We start from the raw sequence: 26597 nt of genomic DNA on the forward strand, positions 1-26597 counted from the left end.
TAGTTTTAGCTTAGCTATAGCACACCATTCGAAAATATTTTAATGGTACATTCCAAAAGTCCAATTATATTCTTTGCTTGTTGACAAAATGAAAATTAAACCCCTTATCATTTTTAATCATTTTACAATGAAGTATAATCCCCCAAGAAAACTCGTAAACAAAAACGCACGCGTAAGGGACAGGGAAAGAAAGGGACAAAGACACTGGCGATCGGACGAGCGTGTAAATCAAAACAACACCCCTTCGCGTCTATTTTGACGGCCTTCCACTCCCCACCATCTTTCTGGGTCTTTAAACCCAGAACCACGAGACCATTGTACGCGTCACGGGTTAACCCAAATATAGGCGACCTTCTAGGGTCCGTTACTACCCCCGCAATCGTCGCGTGAATCCTTTTCGTGAGGGAGATTTTCCGCAAGGGCCAGAGCTGTCATAAGCTTTTTAGGTCGCCGACCTTTTCTTGCGCCCACAGGCCGGAAATATGAGTTCGATATTGGATTTGGAAGCGCAAAGAAAAAATCATTCAGGCTGAAGCGCCAGGCAGTTCTAGTAAGAGACTAAGAAAGCCAAAATTTGACAATTGGACGATGTTGATGTGGTTCCAACAGCAATGTCTTAAAAATGTACCGTAATAAAAAGTCTTAAGGGTCGATACAGGAAAGGATCGAGTCTGAAGACAAATTTTCCATTAATATGCGAGATGCAGTCAACTTTATTAGTAAAGCTTGGAAAGAGGTGACAGCAGAAACGATTCAACACTCCTACCGTCATGCAGGACTTATTACCGAAACAGAATGCGAACAGGACTTGGAAGAGATGATCAGCGAGCGAGTGGATAAAGCGTTTATAAGTGAGGAGTTGCAAGATTTTATGGTGATAGATCAGGATTTGCCTGCAACAGCAGACTTGACAAAGGAAGCCATATTACAACAAGCAAGAAAAGGTGAGGAAGAGCACAAAGAGGAAGAAGAAGATGAAGAAGTTGATCTCAGACCACCGCCAACCATTCAACAGTTCAGTTAAGCTGCTAGAGACATTTTTTATGTATCATGGGGAAGAGAATGAAGAAATGGCGAAAATGCAAGCCAAAGTACGAGGTGCGTATTGGCATACTAAAAAAATTCAAAAGAAAATGACCGATTATTTGAAACATTAAATGTAGTTCTTAAATATTTATATAAAATGTTCCTAAGTAGATATGTATATAAAACAATTAACACATATGCGTATTGTTATTTTTCAAGTGCCAATAACTCTTTATTACGAAAAACGTAATTGTCACGATAACATGTCGTCGTCTCGTATATCCGTCGTCATTATCGCATATTAGGCTCGTTTCACGCGATCTCCGGATCGTCTGGCCCGCGTCTAGCCGTCCACCGCAAAGGGACTGACCGTTGACGGATCGGTGGGACCCTTACCTCGGCCAACGTGCCGCGTAAGGGTATTTTAGGGCATCGCCTCGCCCTTATACGCGACTCCCTCGCGTAATACATCACCGTCAACTTGTCACGTTGCGACCGCGTCGCAATCAGCTGGCGATTTTTTCTTTTACGTTATGCCGACGTTACCCTTGGAGCAGGTTCGTTCTGATATGACATCTCACGTGAAACCTTAACCTCAACCGAGCGCAAGTGCGCACCACAGAATGTCTTCTTCTTCTTCTTACGTTTCACAAACAGTTGAGCGCCACTATTATGATCACTCGCCCATTACAGATGTCCGCCCTGGTCTTTGCAGCGGAGGAGATTAGAATAATTTTTATTACAGAATTATTAATTATTACAAAAAAACTGCGAAAATCGTTAAGCTATAAGCTATTTAATTACCCAGTAGTAGTAAACCTTCGGGGGAATCAATTAGAGCATCTCTAATTGGAGCCAACAACCAACTCTTCCAGGAAATCCATTTTCCTTTGTTCCTTCAATGGAAATTTTCTTCAAGCTTCTACCAAAGGTTTGCTGAGCCATTGATATCCCTACCTCATTTCCGATGATCTGTTGATAGGAAACTCTATTTATAACAGGCAACTTCGTGTCAGATGCTAGAATTTTTTTTGTTTGGCGAATTAGAATTTTAAGCAGGTGGTTACGTATTTTAAAAACTTTTGGCCATGAGACAAATAAACAAAATTACCATCAAAATAGGGTGATAATGGAGAATCCATAGCTGTTACTGATATTTGTTCACAGATTTCACAGTTACTAGAAAAACATGTTTTAATTAACATAAGGAGGTTTGTTACACTCTATATACTAGAGTCTTAGGGACTTTAGTATAAAGGAATTCTACATCTAAACGAACCCGAATATCATGTGAATCTAATATAATAGTTGTTAATATAACGGAATTAAGTACTAGCAGTCTTCCCTGTGAAGCGTTTAAAGTTCACTTCTTTAGGGATATCTTGAACTTTTTCCTGTTTAGATCCCAGTCTTTGGGATATTATATTTGAAAGATTTCGATTTTTTAAGGATTTATGCGGTTGCAAATCGAATTTTATTAGCTCTCTGAGGAGTTTGGTTTATAAACAACTCACGCAAGAAGAATCCAGAAAGTTTGTAAATTTATAATATAATTTATTTATAAAATTCAAAGTGCACATTGCTCTCACTTGCCTTTTCATTCTGGGAATAAATGCGGAGGAAAGTTGTGTCAAGTCCAACAGTAAAACTGTCTAATTATATAACTCCGATAATACTTCAAAATTTTCAAGGCTGTATGAACCACAGAATGTTAACGTTTTGGTTCGAATCACGGCGTACTTTAGTGCTTAGATCAACTGATCAGAAAATCGTCGACATCTGTTAAATAAACCCTCAACGCCTACATTTGTGTTAAAAATCTCAGACGCACTAGATAAACACAAAATATTCATAAAATACAATAAATACAAAAAATACCTAACTATATGTGTGCCAACCGTAAGCTTGGTTGCCTAAAAATGTATCGATCAAAAACGATTTAAATCTAGTTGTATTTTTGTCGCCCCATAAGCCTTCCCCCGTCAAGATTCCAATATTTATCGATCCAACAGTTGCCGCTCGAACGTACCAGCTGTTTCGCGGGTTAATAATTGGAAAATTCGTGAGACGGAGAGCACGGAAAAGAGAGAAACAGCGTCGAATGTGGGAAAAATCTAGTGTGTCGAATCGGCGGCCCAAAACGGGCAACCGGATAGTGCGGGAACCAAACGGTGGGTGGAGTCACGGGGGGCAGCTGTCAACGGATACAAGAACCACGTGTTCATTTATACGGGGCGCTTTCGCAAAGTACCGTATGAAATTTTTTATTTCAAATTTTTGTTGTTTTTTTTTGTCATAACATAACACAACATAACCAAAGAGCAAGAAATAGGAAGAACGCAGAATTGTTGACGTCTTTTATAAGTTATGTTATTGTCATGATTTAATTGTATCTGCAATTAGACTTTCTGTCAAATAAGACTGTACAAAACACCCCTAAATCGTATTTTAAACAAGGCTGCCATGACTATTTGTTTATATCTACAGCCTTTGAGATAGGGTCTCTAAAATCAACAATCATACAAAGTGTAATACTTTTTTTTAAAGCCATTTATTAAGCAACGTAACCTGATGTGATGATTCCATTATCAGTTATTGCCGAAAACTGAGGATAACAAAACAAAAACTAATTATCATTAAAGAACAACAAACAAGGACATAGAAACGAACCACAACCAATTAGATTGAAGGACATTTTAAAGAGCTTTTAATTTTATTTAAATTTTTTATACCACATGGTAAGTTAATACCATGGCTTAATTGATTTCTTAATCGCATATTAGTTCTGATAAAAACCTGATAGACCTGTAGTCGGTAAATTAAGAGAATTTTTACTATAAGCTATAAAGGAGGTTGTTGGTTGTTATGATAAAATTGCACAGGTCATTAATGTATATCACGAACTGTGTTGGTCCCAAGATTGACCCTTGAGGCACACCACATTTGATTGGGGCACTCTGGGAAACGGAGTTGTTATTTGATTGGTTAAATCGAAACTTATCAGCAATCAAAATCCATTTGTTTCCTTTATTATTTCTGTCTGTTTAAAGCGGTAGAAACAGATAAAACTAATCCTATGTAACTACAAAATTACGTCAAAGAGACTTGGCTATAGGAGTGCCTCAGGGATCCGTCCCGGGGCCAGTTTTTTTTAGTATCAACGTAAATAGTATTTTCGATTATCTTGGACTTTGGGCGACGTCACGAAGTGAGGTTATAAATGCCCGATTCACTGGTGGTTTTGGAAGAATGTACTTTCGAAGGCGACTCGGTATATTTGTAAGTGTAACACACACCTGGTGCATCCACCGGATATATAACGCGAGCCAGACGCTTTCTGTACGGCTTGCACCCAATATGGCGCACGAATTGACATTCCTCGACAAGGTATATGTACGGCATATACGTTGATAGTCTATTTTTACCGAACTTTCGGGACTGGCGGTTCCCGATGTCGATTGCCATTTTGATAATTTGGTGGAAGCGCCATTTATACGGCGCTCTATTTTGTGTTTAACTTATGTATGTTTTCTGCACACAAAAAAATTGCATAATAATGACTTTTTTTATAACTTGACCTCCTTTTATCTTTTGATTGGTCGCTTTTAATTTTTTTCACAATTCACTTTTACTGTATTGAGTCGTTAACTTTTCCTTTTTTTTTGCCACTGTTTGATTTCTTTTATGTTTTTAGCAATTTATTGCCAAATCTCTGTTTAACGCAACTCGTAAGGAGATTTATAGTGTTGTTTTAAATTGTTTTTGTACTCTTACTATATTGAATCGTTAACCCTATTTTTTGGAATTTTAATTTAATATCTTTTACATTTTGTTGTTAATTTATGTCACGTTTTAACAATAAAGTTCTTTTCTCCATTATTTTCTCTTTTTCTTTTCTTTGTTGGTTTCTTTTTTTTCACAATTTACCGCCAAACCAACTCTGTTTTAAGTTGCTTTTTATACTTTTTCTGGACTGAGTCGTTGTTGCTAAGTCTTTAATGTAAGTTATATTTTAACATTTATATTATTTTGTTTTTCTTTTCTTTGTTTGGTTTCTTTTAATTTTTTTAATAACTTGTTTATTTATTTATTTAAATTGATTTCTAGTTTTGTTTTAAATTGTTTTTTGTACTTCGTGAAACGTATTTTTTGTAATGTTGATGTAATATCTTTCACATTTTGTTGCTAAGTTCGGGACAGAAGTCAGGTAGGGTTCTTCGTTATTTTTTATTGAAGCTGCCTTAGACATTTTGGTAAAACCTCGGGGATGCTTCAAATACATATTTTAACATTAAGATCTCTATTGTATCTAGAACTTTTTTAGCAAAAGTAAATTGCGGTTTCAATTTCGTCCGTCTAAGCAATGAAAAACTAACACAACTAACTAATACAACCCCCGTTGTATTGTTCTTTTTTTAAATATTGTTTTCCTTTCTTTCGCAATTTAAGCTTTGAAAATATAATTAAAATTTCTATATCGATTACGCAAAAAAAAACACGGCAATTTCAAGTATCGCGTACCATAGAAAGCAAAAACATTTTTTCCTCTTTTTTTAGTTTTCGTTTACATACAGATTTTTTTTGGTTATAACTTTTCTTTTTTTTTTTATTTTCGTTTTTTTTTTGGTTATATACGGCAACGAAAAATCGCGTGAAACATTTTTCTTTTCGCTCGGTATAAAAATCGGGTTGGATGTTTCTAGAAACCGGAATTTAAAAACCCCTACGTGCGTAGATATTCTTCAGGATGTCGGAGGTCATTAACCTCGCAGGGGGCTCTTTTTTAGTTTAATCGATAGACAAGGACGAAGCGAAGAAGAAGCCAGATGCAAAGCTCATTTTGCGACCCGACGCTCTACGAGATAGTTACCAAATCGAGCTACAAATAATGTTAAACAAATGAAACTTTTGGTGAGGTAACGTCACTCCAATGAGCCAACATATTTTGGAAAACCAATTCAACATCCGATATATCCCAAAGTTGATTGAAAAACATAAAAAAAAATATTTTCTTCTTTATCAGTGCGTTGATTCAACTATTACGTGTGGTCTAAACCTTTTTCGCGAATCTACATCTACTTTTTCAACCACCCTGTGTAGTTTTATATTCCAGGTTCATTCATTGCTTGATGACGTAGCGGTAGGTATACCTAGTGATCAAACATTCGAAATTTTTAAATATAATTGACGACATTATATGCCACCACTTGTTGCGCATTTGTTTTTGCTTTTGCTGCTTGCGCTGTAACTGTGTACAGTGTTATTCACGGTGAAATGGTTATTTATGTAAGCGAATCCAAGCTACCTATGTAAAATATTTTAATCCATGCCAGATATACTCGTATCGTATATCAAGTTTCGTTTTTTAAAGGGAACATCCTGTATTTATGTAATGTAATGTATGTAACCCGTGCAGATAGACACTTCAATTTTTGTTTGCGGTTTTCTATTAAATGGCTTTATCATAATCAACTCAATTTTAAACACACGTAAATGAGTAATTAATTTTCCATCTAAAAAGACCAACCTATGGAATATCTATTTTCACTGACTTTGAAGCAAAAATCTAAAATATTGCAATTAAAGCGAATTAAAATAAGGACATTTCATCTTGAAATAATTATTTGCAACAGTGAAACTGGAAGGAAATACATATGTCAATAATAACATACAGGGTGTTCCAATTAAGAAGGAAAGTTGATATACGTCACAAGTATATCTGGCAACACGGCATTGTTTGTAAGTTTTCTCCATAAACGTCTAATAGGGCACTCACCGTGAATAACCATGTATACTTGTGAATTTTCTGCGGAATATTTTTTAATATTACTTTCTTTTTGCTTCCGCGGCTCTCTCTAACTGTTTTGTACTGCCATGAAATTTAACGTCACAAGTCAAAAACTTGTCATAGTTTCGGTTGTATTTCATGGAATAATTATTTTGAAAGCCTTTAATCCCAACGGTTTAGCAAGACTATCAGCATTTACTATTATTAGGATTAATTATGTTAGTTATATTTTAAGCTCTGCGACGACAATTTTGGTTAGACAGAAAATACAAAACTAGTTAAAATTAATTACTAATTAAACTAGGTTCCCGGGAAAAGCCAATCCGAGACTATGCCAAGCCGCCATTTTAGCGAAAATGAACTTTTCAGAAAAAAAAACATAGAATATAGGTAATTGAGCAGGGCTTAAAAATAAAATTTAAAAAAAAAAAACGGAAAAGAGGGTACAAAATAAATTGCTTCGACAACAAAGCAAAATAGAAAGTTTCATATACAGGGTGGGTCAGAAGGTGTAAAGACTGTTAGGATGCAAAATTTAAAATTATTTTTAAGTATATAGGGTAACCCAAAAAACGCGACGAATATAACGTACGTTTGTTAAATTTTAGTTTCGAATTGCTTTTAAAATCCTTCAACTTTTTTATTGACGATAATACATACCAAAACGTATTAGTTTTTCCAATATTTTAATTTTTGTAAAAAGATAATAGGTTTTACATTTGTTAAAAAAATTTTTCAAGTTCAATTTTCCAAATATATTTGGATAAGTTTAAATAGAAAATTCTCAATGGTTTTAAAGGACACACCATATATATTATTATTATTTCTTCTGAAAGATCTTACAAAAACAGACAACTTTTATTAAAAATCGGATATACTTATTTTTAACTTTTCTAAATAATATATTTACGCGTGTTATTTAAGAAAACCGAGATGTTTCGATTTAAAGAGATTAAAATTTATTTGTTTATTGTGAACACTCTGTAGCATATGATATATCAAGTATTCTTCAAAAATAATGTCGCCATTGTAATGTTTTTATGTTTTTAATGTTTATAAAAATTGAAATGCTTGGAAAAACTGTTAGTATTATTTACGTATTATTATCAATAAAAAAAAGTTGAAGTATTTCAAAACGAATGCAAAACGAAAATCTAGGAGACACCCTATATAGCATAAAATAATTTAAATTTTCTAGTTTAACAATTCTTCATGACTTTTGACGTTAACTCAGCCTGTATATAAAACATATCTAATTGCTGGGGACTTCCCCCTCTCCCCTTCAGCCCTTTCTATTTCGCTTGTCGTCGAAAATATTTATTTTACGCTTTCTTTTACGATTTTTCTTCTTTCTCTTTTCACCCGCTCTTTCTGCTTATCTTTTCCCTGGACGACTGAAAATATAAATATACTGTTTTTAAATGTTTAAAAAAAAAACAGAACACTTTATTTTTCCCGTGGTAGCGGTAGTTGGTAGAGCGCTTCGCTTTTGTTTTTTATTTTTTCATTTATTTCGTTTTTTGTCTTTTGTTTTAGAATCTGTACGGGGAGCCTTACACGCGTGGCGAGACGAGACGAGGTAGAGGGAAGGGTCGAGGTGGATCGGTAGGTTTTTTTTCTTCAATTTTCGCGCAGTAGACCACCCTACAAGATTTTTAAAAAATAACGCGCAAACGCATGGCTATAATATCTTAATGGGACCTAGCAAAAAATTGCAATCTACGTACAGCATAAAACAATCGAAGGCGCTGAGTTTCAAGGTGACCGAAACCGAAAGTACATTTTCAGCAATAGCGAAAGCGACGACAACCCTTCCTCCCGTACCCGCGCTACAGCGTTGCCGGTTCTCGCCGAAATTCCCTCTCAAGCGAAAATCTCAACGTATCCGCAATCTATAACGAAATGAGCTTATCGCAAGGTCAGTTCGTTTCTCTGCAATACGCTAGTGTTTACTGGTTGCATACTTCGAAATTTCCAAGCTTCCATTGGATAACCTATCAGAGTCCGACTTATACCACCCTAAATTGTAGATGAAAAGTGATTTCGAGGCTGGACCGGCACCATTTGTTCAATTGTTTTGTTACTAGATTATGGGAGGGGGGGGGTTGTTAGAAAATTTTTGTGGAGATTCTGATGGCGAAACTGCCGCCCTTTTCGCCATTTTCGAGACCACGCGATTTAACAACGAGGACGTCTTTTGTGGTCGGAAATAGATCATTTTTTGACTCATTTTCATCGAAATTTCAACAGAAAAATAAATAAAATGGTAAAGAAATAATCCTCACACCAGTTTTTTGAGCTTTTAGATGTTCATCTTCAGCTAGGAAGTGAAAACGTCTAGCCTAGTGCTGGTTTCACACTATCAACAAATGAATCTACGAATTTCTTGGCCAAACTTTTATTGTTATTTGATATCTGGAAATGTCATTTAACCGCTCAACCTAGGTTAGAGATTATGTTTGCTATTTTGAAACGTCATTTATACAGTTGTACTTGAACTGTCAACAAATGAATGGACGAATTTCTTCTTTAAGTTTTTTGTAATTTGACATTTGGAATGTCATTTCATAGATCGACCTCGGTTAGAGGTTATGTTTGATGTTTTGAAACGGCGTTTATTCAGTTGTACTTGAATTAATTGCCTGAACCGCTACAAAACGGAGTTATCGAAAAATAGCTGCGGAAACTTTAATCGTTATGGATTTTGCATCACTCTGGACCTAGTGAAAGTGTACCAAAAGCATCGACAAGAAAGCAAAAAATTATCAGTTGGCGGAAAATGGTCTAAAATGTCAGTCGGGTTTAAAAATTGTCAAAAATTTGAAATCAAATTGGCCGTGTGCTACAGGCGAAATAATTGAAATGGATCGTGAGATTGCCTCGTTACCATGTATGTTTAATGTAATAGAATTGGTGCGGGCTCAGTGCAAAGCGTTTTTTAATAAAAAATGTTTTAAGTGAGGCAAGGCAGCCTTATCTGTTTGGGTAAACGAGAATAGATTTGATGAAACGGTACCACTATTTGTTATTATTTTCTGGTAATAGCAGTTCCAATTTTGGCTCGGACGATGATGAGGTTTCATCGTAAATACAAACTAAATACGGTTTACTTGAAAGCCTCAGTTTTTGTTCCTGTTATTCTTTTATTATTATTACTATCTGTCCATCTCTATGAAATTTTGACTGAGCACTAAAAATGACCGACCCTGTCACTATCCCACCCCTCTAAGAGCTTTCTTCTATAAATAAACCACTCCATGATGTCACTAACCTTGGGTCCTGATAAATCCAGAGTCTCCGGCAATTTGAATCCTTTTTAGAGCCCCCACCAATCATTTCAATGATCAAATCCCCAACTTTCCTTGTTCATTAGTTTCGATGAATTTTTTTGTATCATCGTAAGCGGTGTTTATAACCATCTAACGAGAGCGTATCCAGAGTTTTCATATTTTGCGATCCTGGAAATGGAAAGGTAGGGCCCTAGAACGAGCCCTGGGGTAGGCCCGTTAAAATATCTGAGCTGCGGGGTGTTTTTTTTTGTGCGAAAGGGAGTGAAGCTTATATATCGTTTTTGCGACTAATTGGGGAGTTAAAATTCGTAAAATTTATTTTAACGCGGCTTGGGATATCTGGCGGAGACGCGGCAACGTCGCATTTTCGGCGCCCCCGGCGTATTGATTGCTTCCACGCGGCGCACGCGCTCCCCCTACCTTACGAATTCGCAATTACAACCCCCCGACTCGCGCTGCCGCCCCGTACAGTTTTCACAAAATTATTTCTGCGGTACGAAGCACGGCGTTGCCGGATCTCGCTGTTTGTAGTTTCTTTTTGGACGAAAAAAAACTGCTCGCTGGATGACTACTGAGGAGTTTCAATAGACAAACGCACTCTTAGGTTTAGGTTGGTTTATTTATGAGAATCGTACCTGTGGCCAGTGAAAACAAAATAAACAAACACATAACAAACAATATTTGAACAATGTGACGAAACAAATTTGTAAAAGTAGACAAGCAACACAAAACCGATTCTTGCGGGACACCGTGACGCTGGGGTAAACTCTTTGAAGGCGATCAGCAAAATACGATTCGAAAAAAGATATGACGCACTCTGACAAACGGGTAGTAGATAACTTTGGCGATAACAAACTATGATTGACACAGCCCATGGCATTTGATGTATCAAAAAGAGAGCCTATCCTTTAATTTCTCATATACGATCGCGCTCACCTCTTTCGGGGTAAAAAACCCACTATTCATTCAAAGAATTATGAACAGACACGTTAAACTTCTTAAACATAAATCATGTTTTTTCTGAAGAACAATTCGGATTTAGACCTCGTAGATAAAACGTCTTAAATTCGTTTCTATAAAATGACGCAATTTGACGTGATTTAAATATGATCTTTTAAGGCCCGTTACGTGGAAATTCGTTTCTTTTGACGTCCAAGATCTATTTCTCACAAAATAGATAATATTCCCATTCAGAGACAAGACCATAAAACAAGACTTGCTTCGTTCAGACCAAAATTATTTTCAATTTAATGGTCAATATTATATTGCTAAAGAAGGATTAATCATGGGAACCCACTTAATCTGCTACTTCCAGAAATGTTCAACATAATCTGAGTAAAAAGTTTCTTTGGAAAGAAAACTATAGTCCTTTTTGAATCATATTATCCCCACACATAACTGAATAAAATTTACCAAAACTCTTTAAACTTTCTGGTCGTTACTATAAGTAAATTTCAAAACAAATTACGGACACATTAACTCAAATTATCCTCGCGTCAGCCTTCTTGAATTTGGTTCTGAAGTGTTTTTGCAACTCATTACATTCTGCTTCTTCAACATGGTGTAATCAGCTGTTTTCTCGACATCGACACAGTTCGAAAAAAAGATAGGCACAACCTTAGTACGTAATGGAAGGGCATTACCATAGCATACCATAGATTAGAATCGATAAAAATGTAAACTGTCAGTGTAAAGTGGGTTGACTACGTGGAAAAAGGGTGAATATAATAACAATACTTAGTATCCGCGTTACGTCACTTTCAGCTTTAAGACGTGATGGGATTCGAGTGACTCCATCTGGCGGGCGCACGTTTGGCAACGTCGCGCGAGCAGGAAGTCCCTTGTAATAATATTTGCATCCCGTTTCGCCGAAAGCGTTCCAATCTTAGTCCTCGAAATTTGATTATTTCTTCTTCTGGGTTTACGGTTTTTAATTGCTTATCGGGGATCGGTGGTTTTTAATTATAGCGCGTGGGCGGTTTATCAGAAACCATCGACTACAAAAACGTATATAGTCTATATCAAACGGAGCGTTTTGAGTAACAAAAATTAATACGCATATTTTTAAGATTTTAATGTTTTTCCTTGTGGATATCGAATTAATGGAAAAAGCGGTTGTTCCGCTTACCAACCATCTTCTAATTTGAACGTCTTATTTTTATGAGGTCAAACAATAAAATTATTTTGGTTTTATATGATAAGTGTCGAGGGCTTTCTTTGATGAGTTCTTTTAGTTGTTTTATAAATTTTTATTTCAATAATAACTTTACTTAATTTTTTCTCGAACTTAACGTCATTAACGTGTTACCACAGAATCTAAAAATCTAACCAAATCAGGATATAACCTTTACGACTTATTCTTCTTCTTATACCTTTCTCCAAGTGTCGTAGTTTCTTTTTGTACCTTTTTCTGTTCCAAATATTTGCATTTTTTTGTTATTTTCCAATACTCTCCAATTTGTGTAGTCATCTGTAACACTACGTATGTAGCTTTAGTTGTCTCAAGTTAATGATCTATTGGACCAAATTTACTGTATGGATGATGTCAACTGGTCTTGTTGCTCTTGGTCTTTCTGGATTAAAAGGAAATCACGCTTGCTGATCCGTGCCGTTTACTTCATAATTTTGAACTTTTTCTTTTGTTTTTACTGTGTTTTTTCATTTTACCCTGTTCCTTGAAGTCAACTGTATATGATCCTGTTTGATTCTGTTTGCGTTCATATACTTTTCACTTGTCCTTTGTTCCGCAGCCAATTACAAGGAGTTGTTTGTTATTTCTGGTACGTCTGTTGTTTTTCTTTGGAACACTTATTTCCACAATCTTGTTTGTTAAGTTTTAAACGTTTCTTTATGTCCTGCTGGAGTCTATGACAAACTCCCGATTCTTCTTACATTCAGATTCCGTTAAAAATACAACTTTGTTTTTATTATGTCGCTTATTTTCCCTGAAGAGAATACATGTATCTGTAGGGTTCGTCGTCTCACAAATTTGCAAAACTGTTTTGGTGTGTCTCTTTATTTTTATAATATCCATTTTCAATTTTTTTTTTTTTTAGTCATTTTAATCAAAAATGACAAAGTTTTTCACCACTTTGAAGATAAAGCACTCCTTTCTGTACTACTTATACTCTACTTACTATTTATTATTGTTATGTTCTTCTAAAAACAGTAAGGTTAGCAAACGTTTTTTCTTATTGCATGGTAGTTTCCACTGGTCTTGTCGCTCTTGTTTCTTCTGCATTAAAAGAAAATCACGCCTATGTCCTTAAATAAATAACACAAGTATCTCGAAAGGATCACATCTTTTTCTGATTCCGATCCATACCACTTTCTTCATATTGACTTGCCAGTTTTAAATATGTTTCTCCTGTTCTTTCAAGTTTACAGTACATAATCCTGTTTTGTTTGCCTTCAAAAATGTTTTCATCATTTTTCAAAGCATACACTTTATCTTTTTCACAGTAATGAAAAGGATTTTGGTATGAAGAAATTTGATATCATGTTCAGGTGGCTATACGATTGAAAAAAAAAACTTTAATACAAATACCCCCGCTTTCTTTTCTTTTTGTTCTTTCAAGTCCACTGTACATAATCCTGTTCCATTCTGTCTGCCAAAAACTTTTTTATCAGTTTTCAGAACACTTTGTCCTCTTCAGAAATCACTTGTCCTTCGCTTGCGATTGACGCAGGCACCGATAAAAGGTTCTTTGCAACTGTATTTGTACTGTATTGCTTATTCCCTCAGAAAAAACAGCTTGGTTGTCTTGCAGATTTTGCAGAACAGTTTTGGTTTGTTTCTTTATTTTTATAATCTTCATTTTCAATTTGCTTTTATCATCAAGTTGTTTTTACCGCTTTCAGAATGAATGATTATTATCGAACAATAACCTCGCCAACATTTAACGAATGTTAGCTAACATTCCTCTCAAAACCTCCCACAAACTTCTTTTGCGCTCTTAGTATTCATCATTCTAACCACCCAAGGCCGAATCAAATGCCATCAAATATAATGCGAAAGCCTATGAGTGCCCAAATATCATTAGACAACCAACCGTGCACCAAACATTTCGCGCCTGCGTTCCGCACATCCGATATTTCTTCACAAGCTGCGTGTTCTCATTCGAATGCATTCAATTCCGTTCAATTATCTGTTAATTCGATGAAATCTTTGCGCCAGGAACCGAATATCTCAGACCCACAAGCGACGGTAGACAACCAACCTTGCGTTTACCGCGCGGTCATTGAAGACCGACAAAATTTTCAAGTCCGCGTGACTTGCTCGCAACGTCATCGCTACCGTGCGAAACAACAAAGAGCGACGAAAAAAATCTTCGGAAACGGGCCGTTTCCTTCAAAAATCTGCCGTTATTGTACGCGTCCATTTCCTGTAGCGTAATCGATCGACGCGACGTTGCCGCTCTTGCCCTAGCGACGGACTCGCTTGGTATTTTCCGACAGCGGATATTTATTAAAGGTTTATTTTAACATCAGGTGATATGTATTGTTCGTTAAGAATTTAATCTAATCTAAATGTTTTGGTTAGTTAATTTTTTGAAGTCTACACTCACTTTCATTGTCTAAACAAAAAGCAACTCTGACGACTTTTTCCTTAAACTAATACTACATAATAATTTTAATGCCACATGTGCCCTTCGAAATATAACCTGGCCCGAAACGCGGCTAACATTGGCAACCTCGCGCGCTCTGCTTCGGACGCGTAAACAACGCCGACCTTAGCGCGGACGTACGTTCCTCGATCGGCTTTCGTCATCGGCCCAGCGAACGATACGCCACCTCCTAAACTTACGGCCGCGCTAGGCGCGCAAGGTTAGCGGGTGGGAGACAGGCTTGATAACAAATTTTTAGACCGAAAGTGCGTTTTCACGGGCCGTAAAGCCTCGCGCGTCTCTTATTAACTAATTAAAAATGTGTTAAATTTTAATCGTCCGTTTCGAGCATAGCCACGTTCACTGCCATCGTTGTGATCTCGTATTCGTCTAGGCGGCCGTGACCGAGTATCGTCCTAATTTTTCATAGTTTTAAGTGAAGTTTCACACCGCAGTGCAACGTTTGACGGCGCCTGCGCGCGAGATCGTCTCAGGTACGGCGATTTTTGTGGATTTTTATCGTCGAACGATCAACTGTCGCGTGTCGCGTTTACATGGCCCACTATTCGGGAGCTGCGCGTTATAACGAAAACGATGCGTTCGTCTCTGTTATCCCATGGAATTTGAATAACTGATTCGTCTTGCCCTCCCGAAACGAACCAATACTTAGTAATCGCCGACATATGTCGGTCGCGGCAGTCGCGTCGGAACTTGAACGATCACTTTTCCTTGCTTTTTTCAGGGCGACTTTGTTTTTGGTTATATTTTTCGTTATTGATGCGGTTTTGAAGTAATTAATATTCATTAAAATGAAATTATAGTGATGCGAATGTTCTACTAATCACAAAAATAGTTTAAATAGACGTATTAAAATCATCCGCGATCTGAATCATAATATTCCATAGCCTTTCGAAATTAGTCCAGAATGAATACCTAGTTTAATAAATTTATGAAAATAGGCGTACGCAATTTTACCTGTCGGTTGCTGGTGCGCCACTGATTTCTTCTAAAAAAAATCGATTCATACAATCTCAATGAAATTTAATTTCCTTTTTTTTTTCAATCTGATGTAAGGTTTTCAGTTCAAAAAATTCCTCCCTGCATCGTCATAACAATATCGAAATTAGTTTTTATTTAAGTAAAAACAACGAACTAAAAAAAAGTAAAAGATCAAATCTGCTCATAATTATTTTCTTCTCAGGAAATCAGTGGCGCGCCACTGACCGACTATGAACAAACAATATTCTGGTCAATTAGGTCGTCACTGTACTGGTTCAGTTTACACCTTTTTATTTGTGAAAAATAAAATATCTATCTAGAACAAATAAATATTAAAAGACTGTTGTTTTTGGTTTCACAGTTTTGATGAAATAACATAACATCCTAACAAGATAAATAATTAAATAACAAAATTCTTATTTAAAACGAAATACTACCTACCATTAATAATTACATTTCTGAAAATGCTGGTCTCATCTGTAAATGACATTGTCATCAAGAGAATTGGAAGCTGCAATTTCTGAAGTATTTTTTGAAGTATTTTAATAAAACAGATAGGCAATTACTTACCTACATAAGAAATAATACCGACAACAATTCTCTGCATGCTGTCATATTAACGATATTATTATCATCACTTAGAGAAGAAGTTTTTATTTTTTCTTAGCGAAAACGTTGGAGATCGTAAGAATATTTTTTATTTTTCTATTGCAGAGCTACCGCGGAAGGAAGCCGAACGGACCCGTGACCTCCCTCGCACCTGGTGGCGGAGGCATACCACCCCCACCGGAAACAAGCGCGGTCCCCGCGGCGCCGCCCCCGCAGCAACCCGCCCCACGTCCGAGCCCCCAGCCAACCGCCATTCAGCCGATGCCCGTCCAGCAGCAGCCGATGGTAAGATTTATTCAATACTACCCACGCTGGATTAAGGGACCAAAAAACATTACCGTAGCAGTTTTTTTAAACACCGATTTGCAAAAGTGGGCCAGTTTCTTCTCCAACAATCCGGTCGGATGCCACTTTTTGAAAATTTTAATTTGAAAATTGGGATAATATAAAAAAAGTATATGAGGATCACTCAGTAAAGCAGCAAGCAGCTCATCTAGGTGTTTGCAAATTTATGTCCTAGCTCGACAACTAAAGTAAATTATGTTAAGCGGGAAGTAGGGGTGGGTTATTGGGCGCCACTGGTCTGCGATGGAATGTGTGGTATTGGGTTTCTGTTACTTGCCTGGGGTCTACGTACGGCAATTTCTAATAAAAACGAGATAAGGGAAAAACAAAAATATCGACAGGACTAGCTGACAGCTCGCTCTTGTGGGCAGGTCAGGAAAAGAAGAAAAGATGGAATTTACATATTGATTATAGAAATAGTTGAATGCCGTTATACCATTACATATTTATACATCCCATCACAGAAGTAAAAGATAACATTCGCAGGGTAAAATCACTAGCAAAAAGCAGAATCTGTCAGTAATGACCGATGTATCAACCCAGAGAGAAAGAAGAAAGCAATCAGAAACATAAAGTAAGATCGATTTGAAGGAAAGTACCAAAAATAATTGAATGGAATTAGCAGGAGAAGTGTGATTTAATTCATAAGACAACATACACAGGTAATTGTTTACTTTACTGCAAACATGACCTAATGTCGAAATTGGAACGTAACACAGATCGTGTGTGATTAAATTTGGCAAAATAAAACAACCTATTAACATATCACGTATGAAGTCCAAACGTTGTTGGTGCCACACAGGCGAAAAAGAATTAATTTGACAAACATTATGCACGTCATGGAATGATGAACGATGAAAACAAGTTTGACGTATTTTGTGGTGGGGAGAAAAACAGATGAGGCATTAAATCCAAAAGTAAAATCAACACAAGTAAAGGATTAAAATGTATAAATAAAAAAATAGTGAATGGAAAATAAGCGAGAGTTCACGCTCACGATGTTCTTGAATGGTCACTTTATAGAACTTAAGCGAAGTTATTTCAAACACCTTTAAACTTATTTCTATGGTATGGTTCAACAAAAATCATTGAATCAGTATTAAAAAACCAAATTGGAGTATATTAATTTTTACTTTGATCAGCAATATGACTTCAGGGAGGGTAGATCAATCGACTCTGGTCACCAAGCTGGTTAAAGCTATAGCCAAAGGACGAGAAGGTTGGACTGAGTGAACCACCGGACTTTACTAAAAAAATTAAAATATCACAATTTTGACATCTTGAGCCGGTTTATTTATAGCTGAGAGTTAGTGAGAGAAGTTCTACTTCGAAACTAATCCAAATGAAAGGAATTAAGTACCAAACTACCAGTTTTCCCTGTAAAGGGTTTTAATGTAGATGCTAGAAATTTTGTTGGCGAATATTTTGGAGAACCAATGGTGCTGACAATACGGCGATGTTATGAGGAATTTTAGAGTCACGACATTATTTTTGATGGACTTTGATGGAGAAGAAGTCTTATTTAGATATTTTAGATGATGTTCCATATCTGTTTGAGGTGGCACTTTGTTTGGGATGTACAACGAAGTTGAAACCGTCTCATGTTATATTCACCACAGGTAGTTGAGGACCGTTTGATGGTGTCGACTTTAGTTTTTCAAAAATCTGAATGTGATTCTGGGTAGGTGTCTTATTGATTTGGTCTATTTCTGTGTGATGAATTCTTTCTCGAAGTAAAGCGAAACTAGATTTACGAAGAATTTTATAAGCCAATGAGGTTTTGACGTGGTGGGATATTTATAGAAAATTAGGGGTTACGTTATGGTCAGTCGGTGATCTTCTAACATTCTGCTTTTGCACTCGATTTGCTCTCCATGGTTTTATTCTGTTTATAAATTTTTAATTCGCTGTTAACTGAACTTTGCTTACGCTTTACATTATTTTATACGAGCATCCTCAAAAAAAATTGTTACTATCCTTTCCGTTACTCCTATGTGCGGCGTTGCCGCTGATTTTCTCCGTGCAAGAGAAAAAAAAATGACGACGTCGACCTTGAAAATAAAAGTGGCCCCGTTATCGTCGTCAGCTGAGCGCGTTGGGGGAGATTCCCCATTTGATAGCTTCGTGGGGACGAAGGGTCCGTATATAAACACCCTACCGTTGAGGCAGGTCGCCTTCGACGAGGTCTTTTCCCCCAAGGGCCGGCCGAATCGTATCCTGTCTGTCTCAACTTTAACCTCCCCCAAAATAAACCACGACAAAAGGTCGATTTGTCTTTTCTGGACCCCATATTTTCGGGTGGGGGGGTGGGGGGTGGTTTTTTGCCGCGTCGTCGATCAGCGGCGCGCGGTTTTTTGTTTTTGGGAAGTAGCTAATATTGTCCCTCTTCCTAAGATTGTCAAACCCGCAGACGTTTAGCAACTTAAGGTCCATTTCCATTCTGCCAATATTATCTAAGGTTATAGAACGTGTCAGATGACATCATTGGAGGGATTGATGAGTGCACTGTGTTGGTTCTACTCGATTATTCTAAGGCTTTTGATACCATTAGTCACAATATTCTGCTCACTATTTTTAAATACTTAGGTTTTGAGGAGGCATCCGTAACTTTAATTAAAAACTACTTAACAGGGAGAAAGCAAAAGGTGGTTCTGAACGGGGTCTGCTTGCCTAGAAATAACAAGTGGAGTTCCTCAATGCTCAATTGTAGCTCCTGTTCTGTTTATAATTTTCACAACAAAATTCTTAGATTTTCTCTAGTTTTGCAAAGACCTCTCGGTTGCAGCTTGAGTGCCAAAATATCAACAGTTACCTTGAACGAGTTAATAGAATTTCCAGAGATCACGGATTGCTTTTAAACCCAAAAAAAAATTCTGTAATGTTTTTTGGTCGACCGGTGGATCGGTCTTGCTTCTGAAGTAATCACAAAAATTAACAATATCACTCTTCCACTTCAAAACGAGGCAAGAAATTTCTATATTGGCCGTTTAAAAGGGCCAAGGCATATACTAACTCGAAATCTTAAAAAAACCTCATGCGATGCTCTTGTTACTTTCGAAAATCGACGAAATCGAATTTTTCTAAAGTATCTGCGCTCGTGTAAAAATTTTATATCTGTTGAACCAGAAGACGGAGAAGATACGGCTCTATAAACTTTTATTTTTGACAATTTTTCAAAAATATACATGGTGTTCCGCAAATTCAAATGAAAATTTTTTTTGGGTAAATTTGGCTTCCAGAAAAATATGTTTTCCTCTATAATCATTCATCCGATTGGCAAATTGTTCAACCGACAGTGCAATAACATTTATTTCAGGCATTTTTCGATTATATACAGGGTTTTCAAATTTCAAAACCTAGAAAATTGTTTTTTATGGAGTTAATTATTAGCCGCTGATCGAAAATCGCCCCAGCAAGACCTACAATTTTTGTATTTGCAGTTTTCGTCTATCACATACGCCGCTCTGGATATTTGAAAAAATCCATATTGAAATCGTTATTTCGGCCACTGTTAAGACGCGATGACGTCATTGATTATTACAGCGCACTGCATGGTTTCAGAAAAATCTTATTTTCTCGAAAACCGTTTACTATTTTCAAAAAATTCTCGAACCAGGAAAAATGCGTTTCTTTGTTTCCAGACCCCGATGCCTTTCTACGCCGATCCGAACCGTTTCACCACCCCTGTGTGGCAAACCGACCCAGCTCAAGGTAGAACCCACCCACCTCTTCACCATTTCCCGCAGCCTTATTTTGACCCATCTCTCTCTCTCTCGCAGGATGGCCTCAAGGTCAGTTCATCCAGCAGATCCCGCCGGCAGCTCAACCCATAGAGACTTACCAGCAGTATCCGAACGGTATCTACCAAACGACCTACCAGCAACCTGCGTTCGAAACCAATACTTTCTACACCGGCGCCGTTCAGGTGCTTACCAGCGCTAGACCACCCAGCGTCCCCAACCAGCAAACCCAAATAATACCTTCGAGGCCAAATTCCAATTACGCTCATACGCCTAGTCCTAGCCCGGCGGCTCAGCAACAGAGCCAACAGCAACCGTCTACGCCCAGGCAGTACCAAGAGTACCAGTTTAGTACTGGGGGCGAAGGTTCCCAGTCCAGACCCAGCTCTGTCAATAGCGGGGTCAACCAGAACCCCACCACTCCCAACCAGAACTTTAACCAGCAGCAGCAGCAGCAACAGCAACAACAACAGCAGCAGCAGCAGCAGCAGGTGTTTACTTCGAGTAGCGAAACGAACTTTAGTTCGGGCAATGGCGGCCAGCAGGGTCAGTACGGCAACATGGGTTCGGGAAACGCACAGCCTGGGTACCCACAGGTGAGGCAAAGTGAATGTTCGAAAATACATTTTTGTGTTTGATATTTTTTTTTAGGTTTTACATTTTAAAAAAGTGAAAATTGAAATATTCTTATATTGCTTTGATTTTCAGTTTAACACGTAAAACTAAAAAATAAAATAGTTTAATTCTCTGAAATTTTAGCACATAAAAGTGAAAGTGATTTTGAGAATTTTTTTGTTTGTAAGTTTTTCGTGCGTTCGTCTAAAAGTATTAAAAAAACTAATAGTTTAAAGGTCTTCACTTTAGGGAGAACATTAAAATAAACCGTAAATTTGCGAATTTTCTTAAAATTCCAAAATTGTAAAAATTTAAAAATTATTATGTTTTTTTAACTTTCTTCAACTTTAGCACTTAAAATTTTGAGAATTTTTTTGTTTGCGAATTTTTCGTACGTGCGTATAAAAAAGCGTTTAAATAAAAATTACATTTTGGAAGTCCTTTCATGGCTTTTATTTTTAACACTTTAGGGCATAAAATTAAAATAGAGTATTGCAAATATTCGAAATTTTTATTTAAATTTTAAGTTTTCCTTCTTTATTTTCATTTTCTTCAACTTCCAATTTTTTTGTTTCTGATTTTTCCGTAAGTCAGTTTTATTAATTTTATTTTCTTGTACTTTCTTGTACTTTCTTGTAAGAATTTAAAAAAGGAAACTTTCTTAATTTTTAATTTTAATTTTCTTTCACTTTAATAGACAAAAATAAAATAAAAAAAGAAATTTCTTTGTTGGTAAGTTTTCTTACATTTATGTAAAAAATAATGTAAAAACCCTTATAAAACTTTTATATTCTTCTATTAGTAGATAAAAATTAATAAAAAAAAAACGTTTTTTGCATTGGTATAAGAATTTTTTTAAAAGCGGGGCACGGAAAATGCTTTCAGTACTTTTATTTTCTTATGGTTGCATACAAAAATAATTTAAAAAATTAAAAATTGAAAAAAAGTTTGAGATTTTTTTTAGCAATTTTTTTTACGTTCCAACATTCATTGATAAACGGCGAGACTTTTTATAATTATTTTGTCGCTATTATTTTCTCACGCTTGCCAGAAAATTACAATGTAAGTTGTTGTTTGAGAACTTTTTGGAAGTCGAAAATTTGGACACTTTTTCACTGATACACGATCATATAAAAATATGAAACAAAAATAAAAACTGTAGTTTGTAGTTAAACGGGAGCGACGATTTTTTTTTTGAGACCTCAACTAATCAAAAACTACTTAGCTACTTTTACAGAAAATCCGCAAATCAAAGAAAGGGTTTTGTTCGCTTAATTTTTCCGTTCTCATTTTTCTACTACCCGAACGATATTCATCCACTGTTCCACGCCACCCATTATTTATCAGGTGAACGCCAGCAGTCCGCAGGTAGCTTCACACAACTCTAGTGGGTACCCAGGCAGCGAGCAATATAGCGGACAGGCTCAACAATGGCAGCAGCAGCACGACCAGATGCAATGGAATCAGGACAAGATCGACCGGCAGCAGCAAAATTACCAGGACCAGCAGCAGCAGCAGTACAACATCGGGCAGCAGCAGCAACAGTACGCTGATGCTCACTCACCGGTGAAAACCCAGTCCGACGTCCAAAAGACTTTCTCGCAGGCCGACAAAGTGAACCTCAACACTCGGATCAAAACGATGATACTGAACAAGCAGCAGAACGAGACCAAGATGGAGGAGGAGCACAACAGACCGGCCGACCAAAACTCTACCGGTCATTTTTTATGGTATAGCCACCATCATCACTTGAATCCAGGTGTTGGTGGTGGCCCCATTTACGATACCCGAATGGACAGACTAGGCCCGTACGAGACCGCCCCCCATTTTGCTCAAAGTAATTTTATGACCCCGCCCCCGACGCCGTTCGACTATCGGGAACGCTTACTGTGGTCGCCGAAGGCGGTCGGCGGTACGAAGACGAAGAAATGCGAAGCCGCGCAGCCCAAGTCGCCCCCCAAAGCCGGAGAAGAGATACCACCTTGCGGATGTTTCCCATCCGATCAGAATCCTCCGGAGCCCGGTACCTATTACACGCATCTGGGATGCGCGAGCACCCTGAAGACGTTGAGGCACAACCTGGAGTGTCAGACGGGCGCCACTGGACCGGCCATACGAATCGAGAAGGTGCGGTACACCGGCAAGGAAGGCAAGACCGCTCAAGGGTGTCCGATCGTCAAGTGGGTGAGTCGCGCATAATTATTAATGAGGTAAAAGCTCTCTCAATCATTTACAATTGACGAAAAACGTTATGTGACGACAAAAACCTGCACTTTACTTAATAACTGACGAAATTAAATATAAAAGTGAGAGGAAAGCAGTTATAAACAATGAGAAACGTTCTGATGCAATTATAAGTGAGAGAACAGCTTTCTTTTTCAATTATACATTATGAAAAACTGTTTCATATTTGTGACAAAAACTCTGCGGCCCTTATTGATGACAAATATTACAAAAAACCCCGGTGACAAAAGTCTCTTGTTACTTAACAACTCTTTCAATTATAAAACATGAAAACTTTCAGATATAATTATTTGTGACAAAAATATTTCTGGGACACTTATCGATTTTCTTATATATTAACTGTTGAAGATACCTCTCGTCTAATTATAAGTAAGAAAAAAGCTCTCTCGTTGATTTATAAGTAACGTATTTATTGATTAAAAAAACTCTCTTGTCTTAATAATTGTCAAAAATAGCTCTCGTATAAACGAAAGGAAAGCTCTCTCGTTCAATTACAAAATATGAAAACTTTTAGATATAATTATTTGTAACAAAAAATACCCAAACGACACACACTCATTCATAATAACTGACGAAAGTGTAGTATAAATGAGAAAAAAGCCCTCTTATTGATTTATAAGTCCCTGTCCTGATATAGTAACTAAGGAAAATAGCTCTTGGAGATGTTATTGATGACAAAACCTGTGCTATCTTTTATAATATCTGACGAAAATAACTCTCGTGTATGAATGAGAGAAAAGCTCTCTCGTACAATTGTAAGTGACAAAAAGCATTCCGATGAAATTATTTGTGACAAAGAAACCCTGGGCAGTTAGTGATGAAAAAACTCTTTTGTCTTGTATAACAACTGAAGAGCTCTCAAGTTATTATAAGCGAGTTTTCTCGTTCAATTTATAAGTGACGGAAAGCTTTCTTATGTAATTATTTGTAACATGAAAAAAATGTGGGCAGTTTTATTAATGACAAACTGTCTGTTGTGTTATGCAATAACTGACGATAATAATAGCTCTCGAGTAATTGTAAAAATAGCAAAAGATCTCTCGTTAGTTTATAAGTAATAAAACATGTTCTGATGCAATTATTCGAGACAAAAAAAGCCCCGGCACAGTTCTGATGATAAAAATTTTATTCGCTTGTATAACAAGTGGCGAAAATAACTCTCGTGCAATTATGTCAGGGAAAGCTCTCTCGTGCAATGACAAAAAACGTTTCGATGAAAACTAACAAAAATAGCTAATTATAAGTGAGAGAAAAGCTTTTTCGTTTACTTGTAAATGACGACGGTGCAGCTATTTATGACAAAGGATATCTCGTCTCCTAAAATAACTGACCTATAATTATAAGCTCTGACACTTGTATACTTAGACCAGAAATATAGTGGTGAACTTGGTGTGAGAACTTTTTTATGCAGTTCTTCTAGGGTGAAAACGTAGATTGTATGCCTAATTAGATCTGCGTGGTGCTCTTGAAAAAATTCGCGAAGTACCAGCATTTTTTCTCACTTTCCTCTTGACAGATGACTTCGGTGAACTTTGGTCATGTCACTTGTTACTTTCGAAAATCGATGAAATCGAATTCTTCGAAAGTATCTGCGCTCGTGTAAAAATTTTATATCTCGGTAACGGTAAGTCCTGCGGGTTCGCCGTTGGTACAGAAATTAAAATTTTTTTGTCTGTTTGTCCGTTCTCCGTTCTCGTCTTTCGATTTTTCCCTGAATAACTTTCGAACCGTTGGAGCTACAAAATTGAAATTTGTGTCCTTTTTAACCCTCCACGAGGCACATGAGCTTATCTTTTTTTAAGTATCCGAAATTTGAAGCAATCGACCGGAAGACGCAGAGGAAACCACTCCATAAACTTTTATTCTTCACAATTTTTCAGAAATATACAGGTTGTGCCGCGAATTCAAAAAAACTGAAAAATGGGTCCCTATATTATTGAAAGTTGGCAATAGTTTCAAATTTTAATATTTACCGAAGTTCGATGAGATGGGAAGGACAATTTGTATAGGGTGTATTCACAATTAAATTACATGGATTTTGCGAAAGTTCCATAGTGGCCCGCAGGAGCACGATACAAAACCAACGCGTTCCTCTAGGACAAAGCATCCGAGAAGCGCCTTCTTTTCAAAATAAAAAGCTGATTCGCGCTATTTGGGACGAACTTGCCCTGGCCACCGGCGTTTTTCGGAAGCAATCCTCCCTTTCTGGATTTCTAATAAAATTGTAAACATTCAAAATAATTTTTAGCGTCCTAAGACAACTGGATCGGTTTTTTTTATTTGCCTTAGTAGTTCGTCTTCTAAATTGTCATTTGGCTCGACTATCATCTCCACTTGTCTTGAAATTCTGCGTTGTTTTTAATGTCTTGTTCTAACAGGACAACATCTGCTTCATTCCACGGAGTTCACATTTTAAAGTGTTAAAAAACAGGAACTTTCAAAAAATGTTTAATTTTAAGCTTATAATAAATATGTATCTGTATTCTTATGAGGTACATTTATTTACCGCAAATATAATCTGAAGTCTTAAAAAAGACTGTTGTTGTTTACAAATCGAATGTTGTTAATCGACAGACATACAAGACGAAAATGATTATTTTCAAACCTACCTCCAAGATTGATAGAGTAGAGGTATGGTCTGTTCATAGATATAAGAAAGTCACCAATTGCTTTTGAATGGCATTATCCTTTCCTGTTTACTATTCTTTGGTTTGCTATACTACTTAGTTTAAGTTTATTAGTAATCATTCTTATTTCGTGTGTAATACAGCGTGTGTTGAATCGTGTGCGAATTATGCAAAATATGTGCGGGTCTAGTGTATCTTAGGAGATGCTCCCGCCCAAATGTAGAAAACACTATTCCATCGAGACTAAGGAAATTATACGGCACGGACCTGTTCGGCCATATTTCATTATTACAGCTTGCCCGGGTCTTTCCTTAAGCCGTATCCCATATCTATGAACAGACTTTACTTACTATTACCCTTTGAACTGTCCAGTGAAAACAACGTCGCAGGATCACAGTGAAATACCTCAAATATATTAGACTCTTAAGAACGATACGTATCACCCGAAGTTAAAATAAACGTTTCTACTTATTCGAAAATACCCCGCAGCATCAATGCTTAATCAAATTTAAAACGGTCCATTTACGTTTCAAATAAAAATTTCCATTTGCCATCTCAGGCAAGACCTACTAAATGCAGAATAAACATCTGTTGTGATGGGTTTTACCACGGTCCTGCAGAGGTCTGCGGTTACGGTACTGTAAAATACTTACTTACGTATTCTACTAGGCGGAACCGTTCCTCCTCCTCCGCGTTCTGGTTCCTTC

The 26597-nt window shown here is 36.9% G+C and overlaps 1 protein-coding gene across 1 annotated transcript in view; it reads left to right on the top strand.

The window, feature by feature from the left end:
* The window catches only part of LOC132697172 (methylcytosine dioxygenase TET-like), a 74957-nt gene that overhangs the window by 39604 nt on the left and 8756 nt on the right, over nucleotides 1-26597 (top strand). The window contains exons 3-7 of the mRNA XM_060662466.1: nucleotides 8351-8419; nucleotides 16425-16604; nucleotides 20306-20375; nucleotides 20444-21000; nucleotides 22367-23203. Of these exons, the coding sequence (XP_060518449.1) occupies nucleotides 8351-8419; nucleotides 16425-16604; nucleotides 20306-20375; nucleotides 20444-21000; nucleotides 22367-23203 (1713 nt within the window). The remainder of the gene's footprint in view (nucleotides 1-8350; nucleotides 8420-16424; nucleotides 16605-20305; nucleotides 20376-20443; nucleotides 21001-22366; nucleotides 23204-26597) is intronic.

The sequence above is a fragment of the Cylas formicarius genome, unplaced genomic scaffold, assembly GCF_029955315.1.
Source record: "Cylas formicarius isolate icCylForm1 unplaced genomic scaffold, icCylForm1.1 PGA_scaffold_1__22_contigs__length_36826433, whole genome shotgun sequence".
NCBI lineage: Eukaryota > Metazoa > Arthropoda > Insecta > Coleoptera > Brentidae > Cylas > Cylas formicarius.